The sequence below is a fragment of the Erpetoichthys calabaricus genome, chromosome 1 (assembly GCF_900747795.2).
Source record: "Erpetoichthys calabaricus chromosome 1, fErpCal1.3, whole genome shotgun sequence".
In the NCBI taxonomy this organism is placed as follows: domain Eukaryota; kingdom Metazoa; phylum Chordata; class Cladistia; order Polypteriformes; family Polypteridae; genus Erpetoichthys; species Erpetoichthys calabaricus.
This window is the reverse complement of record NC_041394.2, coordinates 118739728-118758208: the sequence shown is the minus strand read 5'-3', so window position 1 is coordinate 118758208 and position 18481 is coordinate 118739728. Positions and strand designations below refer to the sequence as shown.

Below are 18481 nucleotides of genomic sequence, written 5' to 3'. Positions count from 1 at the left end.
GGGTGCCAACCCACCGCAGACAGTTAACATTTGAATCTGATTATTGCATATAACGCTGAACTTACTGCTCTGTACTATTCTATCCTCTGCATGTCCTGGAGTACAAAAGAAACAGCATACAGCAACATGTGGGGACTGGCAAGATCAGGAAAAAAAAAATACGCATTCACTGATTACAAAACGTAAGATGTTATGCGAATGAATATGAATAATATGAATAATGTTGCATCCGTGCCACAAAGTTTTCCGAAATGTACTATACAGGTCATAAAACGAATAATTCCAAATATCATATATACCTACGTCTGTGTTTTTTTGTTGTTTTGACATCATTCACCATAAGGTGCACTCTAATTCAGCATGAGCAGGAACACTCAATAAAACCGAATAAAAAATCAAGTGACGGTGAGATACGAAGAAGGCAGATTCGCCAGCGTTTGTGTGTCAGCTTTTATCCCTCCAGATGAGAGAATGTCCAGTTCCATTGTCTCAAAACACCCCTCACATCTCCAGTTATTCCGTTTCAAATAAAAAATAACAGCGTCAGACCCCTGGTGGTGGTGGTGGGGGGGGGGGGGGTTAGTATGTATCGTGATCGTGATTTAGAGAGAATAAAAGTAAAAAAGAACGGTAACTTTTACGTCCTATAAATGCACACCGTGTGTTACAGACGCAAACCAAATGTATGTGTGTACTGTATAATATTAACAAAAAGAGGCGCTCACTACTGAAAACGGCAAATATAGGAGTGAGTGGGGATCGAACCGGGGACTCTCAATTACAAGTCAGCAAATCTTACTGCTACGCCACGGAAGCTATTGTATCAGTCTTGAACCTTTTGTGGAAGTGTTTTTACTTGATCTTTGGACTTCAGGCTTCATACATTATATAGTTTATGCCTACATTTTGTCATTTACTATTAAAATATGAAAAACGTTTGTTTTAAAAATGTGTTTACACAGATTGCTGTAGAAATGGAACACACATGAACTGTGTGTGTTCCAAATAGTGATCTATTATTTCCACACTAAAACTCTAGCAGTTCAGTCACTCCCAGATAATCAAACAATGCATGAGCTGGGAAAACTTAGTGAACGCTCTGCGACGGTGGGGGATGGAATAGCCGGCTGCTTGCTGGCTCGTCTTAATCGGCACATTAAGACAATACAGATTTCCATACTGGATTAGTTCAAGTTCTGGGTTAACAATGACTGCCACCAGTACTGTTAGTCAACAGGGTGCTGGCGGAAATTGAGCTACTGTTGGCCGAAGAAGGAGAAGAAGAGGGGGTAGACATGTCCAGATGAAAGAGGAGAGGAGGATGGTAAAGAGAGTGGAACTGAGGGTAAGAACTTTGAATGTTGGCAGTATGACTGTTAAGCGGAGAGAGTTAGCCAATATGATGGAGAGAAGGAAGGTTGATATATTGTGTGTGCAACAGACTAAATGGAAGGAGAGTAAGGTCAGGTGAATCGGAGGAGACAAGGAGGTGATGGGTAAGTATGGTATCAAGGAGAGGAATGAAGAAGGTCAGGTGAGAGTGGATTTTGCAAAAAGGATGAGCATGGCTGTAGTGAATATGTATTTTAAGAAGAGGGAGGAACATAGGGTGACATACAAGAGTGGAGGAAGATACACACAGGTAGATTATATCCTATGCAGAAAAGTCAATCTGAAGGAGATTAACACTAGAATTACCAAAGCCTACGAAAACACTCGTAATCCTATCCTACCTTAAATCCATTCACACCTTTTCGTCAGCATCTTTTGTGTTGTAAATGTGACTCAAATCAAATGTATGTTTTTATTCTATAATAGTAAGAAAAAGAGCAGCTCACTTCTCAAAACATAGGCATCCAGCGTTGAACCCATGACCTTTTGATTACCAGTCAGCAGTTCTTACAGCTGTACCACCAAAGCGGTCGTATTAAGGACGTGTCAATGTCGCACCCTAACGCGGGATCTTTTTCTGCAGTTGTATTCTTGAATAAAAACACACTTGTTTTGTTATACTTGTACCTTTTGTGAAAGTGTTTATTTGATATTTGCATTTCAGGTTTCACACATTATACACTTCATGTCTACATTTTGTCAATTAAAACTAAAACATGAAAAACATTTCTGTTTTAACCATGTGTTTACATAGATTGTTGTAGACATGGAACACACATGAAATGCATGTATTCCAAATAACGATATATTATGTACCCTGTACAATTCTAAGCAACTTATAGGCAGGTAAACAGACTTAAGCTGAGAAAACTTTGTGCCCTTTCTGCATTGGTTGGGGGATGGGATAGCAGGCTGCTTGCTGTTTGTGCTTATCGACACATTTACAGAACAAAAGACGCTGATGGAGAGGTGTGAAGGGATTTAAGGTGGACTGGGATTACGAGTTTTTTTGTAGGCTTTGGTAATTCTAGTGTTAAAGACTGCAAAGTGGTGGCAGGGGAAAGTGTAGATAGACAGCATAGGATGGTGGTCTGTAGGATGATGCTGGAGATCAAGTACAGGAGGAGAGTGAGAGCAGAGCCAAGGATCAAATGGTGGAAGTTGAAAAAGGAAGACTGCAAGGTTGAGTTCAGGGAGGACATAAGACAAGCACTGTGTGGCAGTGAAGAATTACCAGACAGCTGGGCAACTGTAGTAAGGGTGGCAGCAAGAAGGGTGCATGATGTGACATCTGTACAGAGGAAGGAGGAAAAGGAAACCTGGTGGTGGAATTGGGAAGTATAGGAGGGTACACAGAGGAAGAGGATGGCAAAAAATAAGTGGGATAGTCAGAGTGATGCAGAAAGTAGACAAGATTACAAGGAGATAAGGCGCAAGGTGAAGAGATAGGTGGCGAAGGCTAAATAATAGGAATATGATGAGTTGTATGAGAGTTTGGACACTAAGGAGGAAGAAAAGGACCTGTACCGATTGGCTAGACTGAGGGACAGAGCTGGGAAAGATGTGCAGCAGGTTAGGGTGATAAAGGATAAAGATGGAAACACACTCACAAGCGAGGAAGGCGTGTTGAGCAGATGGAAAGAGTACTTTGAGAGGCTGATGAATGAAGAGAATGAGTGAGAGAAAAGGTTGGATGATGTGGAAATAGTGAATCAAGAAGTGCAATGGATTAGCAAGGAGGGAGTAAGGACAGCTATGAAGAGGATGAAGAATGGAAAGGTTGTCGGTCCAAATGACATGCCTGTGGAAGCATGGAGGTGTTTAGGAGAGATGGCAGTGGAGTATTTAACGATTGTTTAATGGAATCTTGGAAAGTGAGATGATGCCTGATGACTGGAGAAGAAGTGTACTTGGACCAATTTTTAAGAATAAGGGGATCGTGATTGAAAGAATAAAACTGAAAAAAGCTAACTTTTAGAAGTACCATAAATTTATACCCAATGTCCCGTATATTTGTCTCTTTCTTTTTTTCTCTGTGCTGCATTGACATCGAGGCATGAGCTTATTCAGTGCAAGCATAAACATGCAGGTGGCCAGTTGCTGTGTGCTATAACAAGCTTGACCTGGCGGTGATTAACACACATGTACAGTGCAGGACATGTACGGGGGCCACTGAGAAAAGAAGAGTGTTCATGGCTCACCTTGAACCTTGAGGTCGCACCTTACTAGAAAAGGCGTTGGAAAAAGAAAAGGAGGATGTGAATTTCCCCTTGGGATTAATAAAGTATCTATCTATCTATCTATCTATCTATCTATCTATCTATCTATCTATCTATCTATCTATCTATCTATCTATCTATCTATCTATCTATCTATCTATCTATCTATCTATCTATCTATCTATCTACATCGACAAGCTTCTGTTCCAGACAGCCGCTTTCACCAGGAAAGTAAACTGAGTCAGGTGCCCTTTTAATCTAATAGGAACCAAAACATAGAGAGAAGTGTGCGCACTGCAACAGATACGCACGTCGTAAATGTAGGAAGGACGGTCCTTGCGTGTGTGTGAACTGTTAACATTTGAATCTGATGACTGCATATAGCGTTGAACTGACCTCTCTGTACTATTCTTTCCTCTGCATGTCCTGGAGTACAAAAGAAACAGCAAGACTGGCAAGATTGGGGAAAAAAAAACATGCAGTCACTGATTACAACCGCAAGATGTTATGCGAATGAATATGAATAATGTTGCAGCCGTGCCACAATGTTTTCCGAAATGTACTATACAGGTCATAAAATGAATAATTCCAAATATCATATATACCTATGTCTCTGTTTTTCATAGACTATAAGGTGTATACTAATTCAGCGTGAGCAGGAACACTCAATAAAACTGAATAAAAAAAAATCAAGTGACGGTGAGATACAAAGAAGGCAGATTCACCAGCGTTTGTGTGTCAGCTTTTATCCCTCCAGGTCAGAGAATGTCCAGTTCCATTGCCTCAAAACACCACTCACATCTACAATTATTCCCAGTTTCAAATAAAAACTTACAGCGTCAGATTCCTGGGGCAGTAGTATGTATCGTGATCGTGACTGAGAGAATAAAAGTGAAAAAAAAACCCAGTAACTTTTACTGTTACTGTTATAGTACAGTAACAGTACTATAAATGTACACCATCTGTTACAGACGCAAACCAAATGTGCAGTATGTGTGTGCAGTGGTAGTGCTGCTGTTTTGCAGTAAGAAAACTGTGGAAGATTGTGGGTTCGCTTCCCGGTTCCTCCCTGTGTGGATAGCGCTTTGAGTACTGAGAAAAGCGCTATATAAATGTAATGAATTATTATTATTATTATAATATTAACAACTAGCAAAATACCCGCGCTTCGCAGCAGCGAAATACTGCTTTAAAATTTTTATTAAGAAGAAAAGTAAACCTTTTTAAACTGAGGGAAAATATACCAATAATTGTTTGTTAAGGATCTCTTTGTATACCACGTTGTCAGTTCGGCCCTGCGGTTGTAATATGACCAAGCTGTGCGCTGAGCTTACTCTTGAGCATGCAACATATAGTTGGCCATGTGAAAAGCAATCTTGCCTCAAATCAATGGCAACCTTTTGTAGCGTCTGTCCCTGAGACTTATTAATTGTCATTGCGAAGCAGAGCCTTACTGGAAATTGGAAGTGTTTGAATTGAAATGGGTTTCATCGATAACTTCGCATCCAGCTTTTGAGAGTTTAACACTAGAATTACCAGAGCCTACGAAAAAACTCGTAGATCCGGCCCACCTTAAATCGCTTCTTAAAACCGTTCTCACCTCTCTGCCAGCGTCTTTTGTCATCTAAATGTACTGATAAAGACATGCTGCCAGCAGCCGGCTATTCCATCCCCCCACCGACTTAGAACGTAAACGAACTTCTCCCAGCTCATGCCTTGATTGATTATCTGGGAGTGAGTGGAGTTTTAGAATGGAAATAATAAATCGCTATTTGGAACACACGCATTTCATGTGTGTTGCGTTTCTGCAGTAATCTGTGTAAACACATTTTTAAAACAGAAACGTTTTTTATATTCTAGTAACAAATGACAAAATGTAGGCATAAACTATATAATGTATGAAGCCTTAAGTCCAAATATCAAAGAAACACTTTCACAAAAGGTACAAAAAAAAAAAGCCGCCACCAAAAAAAGCTGCCTTAGTGTGGGACATTGACACCTATTTACCATTATTGCCGCCGTGGCGCAACAGTATCAGTTGCTGACTGGCAATCAGAAGGTCATGAGTTCGATCCTGCATAACTCCATTATGAGAAGTGAAGTGTTCTTATTTTCACTATTTTAGAATAAAAAGATACATTTGATTTCAGTCTGTAACAGCCGGTGTAATTTATGATATTTGCAAAGGTTAGCTTTGTTTTTTGTTTTTTTAATTCACTTTTCATTATCTCAGTCGTGTTCAGGATCCTTCCCTACCCCATGTAAAAGTATAATAAAACAAGTGCACTTTTATTCAAGAATATAACCGAAGAAAAAAGAAAGCAAGTTACAGTAGGCGGTTGATATGACAGCTTGCGTGGTGCAATGCTAAGAACTGCTGATTTCCATTCCGTGCTATATAACTGTTAACTGTTAACATTTGAATCTGATGATTGCATATAGCGCTGTCTTATTCAGTGTGCACAAGCACATGCAGGTGGCCAGTTGCTGCGTGCTACAACGCACATTTTAAAAAAGAAAGAGACAAATATATGTGAAGAAATCATTTTATGACGTGAATAGTACCAATCAGAAAACATCGTCGAAGTAATGCAATATTATTTGAAAACTAACAGCGTCAGGTTGGGTGTGAAGTTATACTGGCGCTGTTTGAGTCAGGTCAGAAGCTGAATAAGCTGAACAAGCTCCTGTTCTGACTCTAAGTAAAAAGCATGAATTAATTAACAGAAATAACCGCGATCGACATTTTAAACTTAACGATTTACAGTGCATACCAATTTATAAATTTTATGTCCGTTTTCAGTAGTAAGCTGCTCTTTTTTTTTGTTAGAGCGTGTGAGCTTATTCAATGCTGAAAACGTCAAATATAGGAGTGAGTGAGATCGAACCGGGAACTCTTGATCACACTTGGTTTGCGTCTGTACTTGCGCTGTTTCTTAGAGTCAGATCGGGGATGGGGATGCTACAGCGCGTGAGCTTATTCAGTTCTGCTGGATCAACGCATATGTTGATCTTTTTTTCTTTCAGTAATAGCGCCAACATAAATCCACACCCGATCTGACGCTGTTCATTTTCAAATAATATTGCATTAGTGCGATGATGTTTTCACATATATTCTCTCTTTCTTTCAGGTGTGTAATAGGAACCACAGCATAGAGAGAAGCGTGTACATTGTAACAGGTTCACACGTTGTAAATGTAGGAAAGACTATCCTTGCGTGTGTGTGAACAGTTAACATCCATCCATCCATCCATCCATTTTCCAACCTGCTGAATCCGAACACAGGGTCACGGGGGTCTGCTGGAGCCAATCCCAGCCAACACAGGGCACAAGGCAGGAACCAATCCCGGGCAGGGTGCCAACCCACCGCAGACAGTTAACATTTGAATCTGATTATTGCATATAACGCTGAACTTACTGCTCTGTACTATTCTATCCTCTGCATGTCCTGGAGTACAAAAGAAACAGCATACAGCAACATGTGGGGACTGGCAAGATCAGGAAAAAAAAATACGCATTCACTGATTACAAAACGTAAGATGTTATGCGAATGAATATGAATAATATGAATAATGTTGCATCCGTGCCACAAAGTTTAGTATGTATCGTGATCGTGATTTAGAGAGAATAAAAGTAAAAAAGAACGGTAACTTTTACGTCCTATAAATGCACACCGTGTGTTACAGACGCAAACCAAATGTATGTGTGTACTGTATAATATTAACAAAAAGAGGCGCTCACTACTGAAAACGGCAAATATAGGAGTGAGTGGGGATCGAACCGGGGACTCTCAATTACAAGTCAGCAAATCTTACTGCCACGCCACGGAAGCTATTGTATCAGTCTTGAACCTTTTGTGGAAGTGTTTTTACTTGATCTTTGGACTTCAGGCTTCATACATTATATAGTTTATGCCTACATTTTGTCATTTACTACTAAAATATGAAAAACGTTTGTTTTAAAAATGTGTTTACACAGATTGCTGTAGAAATGGAACACACATGAACTGTGTGTGTTCCAAATAGTGATCTATTATTTCCACACTAAAACTCTAGCAGTTCAGTCACTCCCAGATAATCAAACAAGGCATGAGCTGGGAAAACTTAGTGAACGCTCTGCGACGGTGGGGGATGGAATAGCCGGCTGCTTGCTGGCTCGTCTTAATCGGCACATTTAGAAGACAAAAGAGAGCTGCGAATGGTTTTAAGGTGGGCCAGATCTACGAGTTTTTTCGTAGACTCTGGTAATTCTAGTGTTAAACATTCATAAACATCAAAGTGTCCACTACTCAAATCATCGCCTGTGAATCTAAGATGTTTAAGAGGCATTGGCGGTTGTCCAAAGGTGTAAAATATTTGGCCATTTCAGTACACTTGAAAGCGACAACCGAACAATTCAGCGGCAGCCATCAACTCACATGCAGAACCATAGGTGAAGGGCTTAAGCATTTCACTCTTATAGTGTTCCTGTGTAGTATAATCATCTCCTGTACCATCATCAGTCCACACCTTGAACCTGTCCCAGTCATTCAATACATAAGACACAATGTTCCTCCGGATATCAAGAGTGAGCCTGATATGGCCGTGCAATATGTAACACAGAGAATGGAAAAGGCAGTCGCCATCTCTGGGCATGGAAATCACTCGGTAAGTGAAAGTTCTTTGATCGATGGTGATCACCTCGATAGACATGTTAATGGGGGTATGGTTGGAACGATAAAGGAAATGGGTACCTGAACAATGTAAACTAAGTCTAAAATACCTACACAATAACTATAATCATAATAAACGAACAGTAAAACTGCGGAGAAGCCGTGGATTAAATAAAAAGGCTGCAGTTATCAGCAGGGAGACGTGAATAACGTGGCGAAGCAAGGAAGGGAATGAAGAGACCGGAGCGATGGACGGCCTTATATAGGCAGGCAGCCAACTACGTGGGAGGCGTGGGGATGGGGGACCCAATGCCGCCTCACATGGAAACCGAGCTGCAGGCTATGGATGTATATATGTACGTAAGTAGGATTCAGTTAGCGTTGGGAACCTGCGTACCAAATTTCTTGAAGATGGGCCCATAAGTAACAAAGACTGTTGGAAAGTTCAATATGGCGGCCAACAGTGGCGTCATACCACCGAAATAAGTACGTACATCGGTTTTGGTTAGTGCAGGGAAGCCGCCTACCAAATTTCGTGAAGATGGGGCCATAAATAAGAAAGTTTAACATGGCGGACGTTGTCGACCATTATGCGTAGAATTTTGAAATTAAACCTGCTTAACATTTGTAAGTAAGCTGTAAGGAATGAGCCTGCCAAATTTCAGCCTTCTACCTACACGGGAAGTTGGAGAATTAGTGATGAGTGAATCAGCGAGGGCTTTGCCTTTTATTAGCATAGAAGATAAGAGCAGCTCATCACTGAAAACGGCAAATATAGGAGTCAGTCGGGATTGAACCGGGGACTCGTTATTACAAGTCAGCAAATCTTACCACTACACCACCTGTATTGTCCTTGAACCTTTTGTGAAAGTGTTTATTTGATCTTTGGACTTCAAGCTTCACACATTATATAGTTTATGCCAACATTTTGTCATTTACTACTAAAATATGAAAATGTTTCTTTTTTAACAATGTGTTTACACAGATTATTGTAGAAACGGAACACATATAAAATGCATTTGTTCCAAATAACTATCTATTATTTCCACTCTAAAACTCCAGCACTTCACTCCCAGATAATCAAGGCATTAGCTGGGAGAGCTTTGTGCATGTTCTGCGGCGGTGGGGGGATAGAATAGCAGGCTGTTTGCTGCTTGTCTTTATCGGCACATTTACAGGACAAAAGATGCTGACTGAGAGGTGCGATGGGATTTAAGGTGGGCCGGATCTACAAGTTTTTTCGTAGGGTCTGGTAATTCTAGTGTTAAAAGCCTGAACAGCACCTGTCCTTTTTGGCTGATTGCTTTGTTTCTCTTTCCTCCCCCAGACATTCTCTGCTCCTGTTGAGGGTTGTGCACCCCTACGATGTTTGTCTATTCTTTAATCGATAACTAACTGCATACTGAGCCTGTTTTACTTCTGAAAGAAACATGTTTGTTTGAAGTGTTTGAATAAAGTTCTTGTCTCTACAATCTCATGTGTTTCTGTGACCCAAGAGTGACACCCTGCAGTACTACACGCTGCAGTACTACAGCCTCACTGTCTCTGGGATTCAGCCGATGCACTCGACTAGCATGCCAGCGTCAGCGCTTACCTCTTTGTGCTTGCGTGCAGCCAGTTCAAGCGCAGTTGGCTCAGTGATTTACAGAGTTTCATCCATGGCGTCAGTTGCACTTTGTACATATTGTTCCAGTAGTTTTTAAAATAGTTTTTACAGTTCATTAGCAGTGTGTAAAATGATGAGTGTTGAAGTAATTGTGATGCTTTTTGCATTAAAAAAAAGAGTTCCATTAAAATTTCACTTTTTCTTTGTTAATTGTGACGTTTACTTAAAGTGCAGCAAAAAAGTATTTGGCATCCAGAGATGCATTAACCCCCAAGTGTGTGGCAGTTTAAGGGTTAAAGCCCCAAGATGCCGGCGTAACGAGCTGCACTGTCTAAGGCTTCTGAAAACGTACTTGCATGAACTATAGTACATATAGCGGTAACATTGGTATTTTACATTATAGCACTTCGGGAGACATAGCAGTACAGTATACAGGTTTACCTTTACATTCTTTATTTTTAGGTAGTGTATTAAGCTGAGTTTGAAATTAAATTAAGGTGTTTTGGGGGCATATTTAGGGTTTAAATATGAAACCCTGGCAAATATGAAAATAGGCATTTTTTTAACCACATCCAAAATTTGCGGTTTTTCACAAATGCTCTAGGAACATAACCCCCGCAAATTTTGGGGGTGTACTGTATATACATATATATATATATATATATATATATATATATATATATATATATATATATATATACAGTATATACACACGCACAAACTTGGTCAAACCCATGTAATGTTACGTATATTATGTACACTCCCTGACACATCTGCTTAATGTTACACTCTATGTGATGTCACAAAAATTTTTATTCCTGTGCCATTGTGCTTGGTAGCATCTGAGTGAGAAAGAGGGAGTGCAGTGAGGTAGGGGGGAGCAAGATTGTGGAGAGCTTTAAATGTTAAGAGCAGTATTTTGTATTGTTTTCTGTAGTTAACAGGGAGCCAGTGAAGTTGAGAGAGAATATGTGTAATATGTTCAGTGGATTTAGAACAGGCTATTATTCTGGCAGCAGAATTATGTATAAGTTATCAGCGATGGATACGTTTTTGTGGGATGCTAGATAGAACAGCATTACAGTAATCTATACGTGAGGTGACTAGGGCATTAACCAATACTTCAGTACTGTGTTGGGTAAGAACAGGACAAAGTCTAGAAATGTTTCAGAGACAGAAGAAGGCAGTCAGAGAAACATTACTTATATGGGAAGAAAAACAGAGTACTATCAAGAATGATGCCCAGGCACTTCACCTGGGTAGAGATGTTTGTGTTAATATTGTTAATTAAAATAGAAGACTGGTTAACCTTAGCAAGTGTGGATTTAGAATCAATGAGGAGCACCTCAGTTTTATTGCTGCTTAGTTGGAGAAAATTGTGAGTCAACCATGTCTTTATGTCTTGGAGACATGCCGTAAGAGTATCTGGAGGGAAAACAGAAGTGGATTTAGTGGATAGATATAGCTGTGTGTCATCAGCGTAACAATGAAATTTAATACCATGGTGCCGGAAGATATTACCTATTGGGAAGATATAAATGAGAAAAAGAAGCAGCCCCAAAAAAGAACCCTGTGGGACTCCTTGAGTAACGACTGCATTCTCAGATTTAAAGCCCTTTATTTAAACAGATTGCCTCCTATCAGTGAGGTAGGAAGAAAACCATTGGAGGACAAGGCCACAGACTCCAAAACTAGCTATTCGTTTCTAAAGTATCTGATGGGATATGGTGTCAAATGTGGAGCTGAGGCCAAAAAGCACAAGAATTGATAAAAGTCCCATATCAGCTGCCCGGAGAAGATCAGTTGTGATTTTGACCAGGGAAGTTTCTGTGCTGTGTTTAGGACGAAACCCAGATTGAAACTGTTCAAAAAGGTTATTTTTTGAAAGATGGGACTGGAGTTGGGAGGCAACTATCCTTTCAAGAACTTTAGATATGAATGGAACATTTGAAATAGGCCGATAATTGTTAAGGATATTTGAGACTAAACCAGGTTTTTTCAGAATTGGAGTAATTGAGGCTGTTTTTAATGAGAGGAGGACCGTGCCTGTAGTAAGGGAAGAGTTAACTATAGTAGATATCATGGGGGAATATGTGACAGACAGGACCTAACAAAGCTTGTTGTGAGTCTGTGTCAGGTCGGGCACATATATAGCACCTTTCACAATATATATATATATATATATACACACACACACACACGCATGCACGCACACACACACCCCTATATATATATATATATATATATATATATATATATATATATATATATATATATATATATATATATATACACACACACACACACACACACTCGCACATACACGCACACTCACACACACACAAAAATATATATACTGTATAAACACTTGTACATAAACAATACAAACCATAAATGCAAAAAACTGTTCATCTTTGGTGTTTAAATAACAATACATATAGAAAAAAATCTGAAAATGTTTCATTTTGTTCAAGTGATGAACAAATTTACTAGGGTCATCAATTAATTTAAAAGTTAAAGGACTGTTAGGCTATATTTACATTGCAATTAAAAGTGACTCAGTTACAATTTTAGTTCATATCTAATTTGTTTAACTGTTGAAATTAATTTTGCAAAAGATCCAAATCTGAAGTGTGCGAAGATATTTGTTCTAAATGGAAAATGATAATAAAATAAATTTGTCAGATGTGACCAAATAGACTACTAATAAAGCCAACAGCACATTGGCTATTGTACCACATAATATTGCTTTTCTATGCAAGACATCTGCATATTTTGTTAGTTTAGGATATCAAGGAATAGAAACAGAAAATGAAAGATCATAGATGTTTCATTTAAATGCAATTACCACTGCCATATATGTATGTAAAACCCTATGGATGCAAGAGAGGAAGAGAAGCAAAATGTGAAAGGTTTAGATGCAAAACACTGGTTTCACAATTTTAAATGTCAAGGGGGATGTTCAATTACTTACAGTATGTCAAAATCTAACGTAATGAAACCACAATTAAAGATAAAGTGTTGGTGACAAAACAGTTTTCAGAAGCACTGAAGAAACGTCTTTTCAGATGCAAGTCCAGAAAAAAAAATGATTTAACATGGCGGTATCTGTAATTTTACAGTAAATGATCCCTACAGGAATGACAGGTTCAGGAGAGTGGATAATGGAAGTGATGTCTGTGGTGGAATGGCTGTCAGTCTTCCATTTTGTGGTCTTGGGAAGAGAGAAGACCTTAGACAACAGTGTCACTTCCTGGTTTGGCAGATTATTACTATCGCCAGTGGCCTTAAGTTGCCACCTATGCACACACACGAGACACTGTCCACAAGATTCTTAAAAAACAGTGAAGTAAAATTAGTTGGGGTGTATAAGTTTTTAGACAATCTTAAATTAAACACTCAAATGTAGATCAAATTCAAATATGTCTGCATCACATTTAGTACCATATACAAAAATGATCTAAAACCAATCTGAAAAATTCTGATTCTATATGATTTTGCTGTCCACACTTCTTAAAAAAGTTCATTTGTGTTACATTTAAATTAAAAAAAAAAAATCCAAAATCAACTGCATAACATAGTGTATGGCATTGGTAAAAACAGAGTGCATCTCTGTTCGGTGTTGTGGGCACAATTAATTGTCTTCTGTCTTTCAGTGATTTTGTAAGCAAATTTTAAATATATGTTAGTCAGAGTATATTTTATTCAGTTAGGAAAAAATCTAAACAGGTTGTTTTAATAACAATTTGCTCTGCTAAAATGGAAATGGACAACAGAGCACTAGTGCTTTTATTAAAGAGACTTGAAAAGACTTATTAAAGAGAAGAAACGCACAGGGGAAAGAAGTTGTTAAATCAATTCAAAACCAAACTACCTAATCCTAATCACTAGTCAAAATCAGAGTTAAAGGAGTAAGAAAAACTTTTGCACCATAAAGAAAGGTAAACAAGATTTTAATAGCCTAGAGTCTTTAGAGAGTAATCCGGTTTCTAGCAAGTAAATAGTGTTGCAACAGTGGCATCACGCATTGCAACATCTATGAAATGTTTCCACATCACAAGGCCCCAGTGTCCTATTAGCCATTTACAAAATGGAGATGTCTGTAAAAACTTTAAAATGCCATTGCAAATTAACAAAACATAACATTAAAATTTTATTAATCAACCTGGAAGAAAATGCAAACTTAGATCAAATTTAAAAGTAAATTCATAATAATCAGAAAATGAATATTACAGTAAGACAAAAAAAAATAAAAAGATTCACATATCCTAGCACATGTAGCACACTGGTTACTGTCCCAGATTTCACAGGTCAAGAAGACTACATTTGAATCCCAGGTCCTGTCACAGTATGAGTGAAGTTTGACTGTTTTCCCTAATTCTTTATATTTTCTTGTTTAAAGACATGCTTGTTAAGCAAATTGTTGATAGAAAATTAGTCTAAGTAGAGTGTAGGCATCTCCACTAATACTGTATGTCCTACTAGGCCACAGTCCAGTTCTTGCAACCCTGAATTTGTTAAAAACAGGTACAAGGAAATAGATGGCTATATTACCAATGAGCTATAGCAAAGAAGTGGCTGTAATATTTAGACATTTTACTTGTAATACTAATGACGACCATTTTATAAGAAGTATTTTATAAGAAGTACCTTTCATTTGAGGATGAATCCCTACCAAATTCTTCGAAGATTTTATGAGAAAGAAATATACATATGTTTCCACTTACTAGTTGGGGATGTAAACCTGTTTCAGTCTGCTTTCTGCTTCTGCAGCTTTTAAACGTTTCTGAAAGAGGGTTAAAAAGAAAATTTCAGTGCAATGTTACAACAAACCGGACTAGTTTTTCTAAAACAGCAGAATTTCACTTGGAGAACACAGAGGAATGCACTTTATTCAATATTAATTAGACTTGCACCGAGTGCTTAGAGTTTCAGAATTAGCATTTTTAAAGATCAGCTCACAGAAGGTATACCTTGTAGCATTTCACAGTTGTCAGGTCTTGATATTAATATATTAGCTCTAGTGAAACTTAAACTTAGGAGCATGAAGCCTATGTATGTCATATTCAGAAATGTTCAATTTGATTGGCCACTGTATGAATCACAGCTAAATTACCCTGATAAACATTTACTGTTATTTACAGTTACTGCTAGTGCAAAAATGCATATGTTACATGTTTAATAAAAATATTTAATGAAAATCAGCCTAATAAAATGCTAGGCACATAAAAGCCACAATAATCTGGCAACCACACTAATGATACTTTTCTTGGTTTGTTTTACTGTTATTGTAGAGAATATATTTAGTATAAACTGTAGTATAAATAAATAATTGAAATGCTGTAATGGTCATCTCTAAATATTCTGCACAATTTTTTGGCTAACTAATGAAATATAACATTGCTTTTTATTACCCAAAATACTATAAACACAGGTAGAAAATAATTTATATGTGGTAATATTTAATTGTTACATAGAAATTATGATCTCTTTTCTTAACCACTCTGTTAAAAATGGAACTACATCATTACAGTATGACTGCAGAGAATCTGAATTTTTAAAGACTATGACCCTACTCTTTGTTATTAGTACTGAGCTGGTGGCACATTACAAGACTTCTTGTCTGAGGGGATGTCAAACTTAGCAACTGTAGCTGTTGAATGGAGTCACCTTGAGGATGCCAGATTACATGGCTAGATATCGCAGGGCATAACAAATTCTATAATTCCATGCAGTACAGTTTTAATATTTCCAAAATATTTCAAGCTTGCCAAATTTTGATAGCCAATAATGTTATGACTGGCTGTAATGCTATCTGTACAAAGGTTTTCCAAGTATGGCAGATTAAGCTGCAATTTCTGCCTTTTAATTTTCTTTTTTTCAGTTCTGTCATGATACAACAAAAATGAGACATCAGACAGACTAGCCTGTTTGTTGTCCCAAAACACCTGAGTTTCTTCTTTCCTTTGGACCACATTGTATGCCATTGTATTGTCAGCTTTTGCCCACACATACGCTCATTGCTATACCCTCATATGCAAGTTTGGTATTTTACAAATTGAAATTGTTTCTTCACAATCATTAATTTGCCACATAAAATTATGTTCTAAATTTAAGTACTTTTTATAAATTTTTTAAAAATACCTAGCCTGTTTCTTCGTTTGAAAATGGAATTGATGGGGCATAGGTCCAAACGAGAAAACAAAAGCTGTAAAACTTACTGAATACGTCCACTATGAAGCAGCAAATGTTTCAATTTAAGAAAAAGTGCCTTCTGCATTTCTGAGGCATGCCTGTGACAAAAAAAGTAAACTGGAAGTAATACATTTCATCACAGAATCTTGGTATTATTTTCTCGAGTTAAGGACGCAGCTCACAGCAGCTGACGGAAGTTGAGTTTTGACATTTACCCTGGGTGAACTCGCAGTTCGTTAAATTTCTGGGCTGAACATTATTCTGCTTTTATCTCTGAGGTTCTGTTTTCTCAAAGGTTATATTCTGCTCTGCACAAAAGACATGTTGAGTGTGTGATAAAGACGCAGATTTGTTAGTGTGACTTTAAATCATCTGATCTGAGTATGCATCTTTTGTAATTCACAATATATGCTAGTGCTGGAAGCACATGCATACTTAAATCATATTACTTTCTTATGGTATAAGAACTCAAATCATATTTTTTATAGGCAAAGCTGGCACACTGTACCAAATGCACTCAAATCATATAAAAAGTTTTCTCCTAAGCAGCACCTACTTTTCACCTATAATATTCTGTGTTGTTATTTTACATAGCCTATAACAGCAAGATTTATTCTGAGTGGGAGCATGGGGGCTGTTTGTGAAACAAGTACATAAGAGTGTTATTGTACTTTGTACAGGTGTACATTACAATAGATGTAAACTGAACTGGGGGGTATTTTCCGTACGTTGCTTAAATCATCCAAGATCAGTTGCCTCATCTTGGATGAGTTAATGCCGGTGAAACTTATCCGGGATAAATCGGTTTTTCAAACGCAGCCGCGTAGTAGATTAGTCTAGCTGGATCTAATCATCCGAGATGAATACGCATGCCTGCAGTGATAGAAAAGCCCATATATATTAAGTCTAGAAAACATGATCAGCAAGTCTTTGATAGGCTATAACAAAATGACGAAAGAACGGGCACATTTTTTTTCACACAAGCGGAGCAGGACCTTTTATTCGAAGGACATGAAGAATTTCAAGATTTAATATGCACAAGGGGTAACACTGCAAAAGCAGCCCAAACCAGAAAAGACGGCTGGCAAAAAGTGGCCGACAAATTAAACGCTAAGTAGTGTGCATTGTACTTACTGAATGCAGCGTTTCATTTCCTATGTGTCAGATTAATTATTATTTAATATGTCATAATTCCAGATCAAACATGAGCACAAGGAGAACATGGGAACAGGCTAAAGTGAAGTACAAGAATATACTTCAAACTGGTAAATATTGGTATATAACTATTTAAAGAATTCTTGACATAAATAATCATATATAATATATCCATCCATCCATTATCCAACCTGCTATATCCGAACTACAGGGTCACGGGGGTCTGCTGGGCAGGGCGCTAGCCCACCACAGGGCACGCACACTAGGGACAATTTAGAATCGCCAATACACCTAATCTGCATGTCTTTGGACTATGGGAGGAAACCGGAGTACCCGGAGGAAACCCACGCAGACACAGGGAGAACATGCAAACTCCACGGAGGGAGGACCCGGGAAGCGAACCCGGGTCTCCTAACTACGAGGCAGCAGTGCTACCCACTGCGCCACCCATATATAATATAAAAAACATTAATTTTAAAGCTAGTAAGAAGGCAGACAAGCAAAAACAGGTGGAGGTCCACGCGGTCCAGACCTAACCCCTGCAGAAGAGTTGGCTCTCCAGCAAAATGCCCATCGCCGTGTTTCTGAGGGCATTCCAGGGGGAAGCTCCTCCTCAGAACCAGAGGCAGGATGCAGTGGTCACTTCATTTCAGGTAAAGGATGGTCATTGCATATATTTGTCCTCAATGTGTGCCATAGGTATTTTCCATATAGCCCTCTTTTATTTGTTGGGTCAGTTGCAGGAAATGTCATATCCCTAGAACTTGTGTCTGACCAACGAGATATTGACGAAGGTCAAATATTTGATGAAGACACTGTGTCTGATTATTCATCAGGAGGAGAGGTACATTTTCTAAATAATGTTTGATCAAACACCACTCTGATCAGTCCCATGTGCCCCAATCACATTTGGAAATCCTGGGTAATGAGAATGTTAGGCTGATTGTGAGATTCTTCATGGAACTGTGGGTGTTTTTGCCTGTGTATTACCTACCTGTAATGGCATGAAACACCTCTTTTATTGTCTGCACACGCAGGTGTCCATGAAACACTATAAAAACCCAAAGGAAATATTTCAGAGTCAAACAGACTTTATGAATTGCCTGGCAAACTGCACTTTTAGACAGATTTTCTGCATCGACTACAGTATATAAAAAAAATGCCGCTTGCAAAAAACCTCAAAGCAATGCATGCTGTCTGTGTGGTTGTGAGAGCCCGACTTCGCCTAGTTTGACTTCGAATATAAGGTGGTAATAAATCTTT

General features: G+C 38.4%; 1 protein-coding gene across 1 annotated transcript in view; it reads right to left on the bottom strand.

The window, feature by feature from the left end:
* Nucleotides 1-18481, bottom strand: part of LOC114654989 (metastasis-associated protein MTA1-like) — a 294679-nt gene that overhangs the window by 62687 nt on the left and 213511 nt on the right. Inside the window, exon 11 of the mRNA XM_051933272.1 lies at nt 14596-14654. Within this exon, the coding sequence (XP_051789232.1) occupies nt 14596-14654 (59 nt within the window). The remainder of the gene's footprint in view (nt 1-14595; nt 14655-18481) is intronic.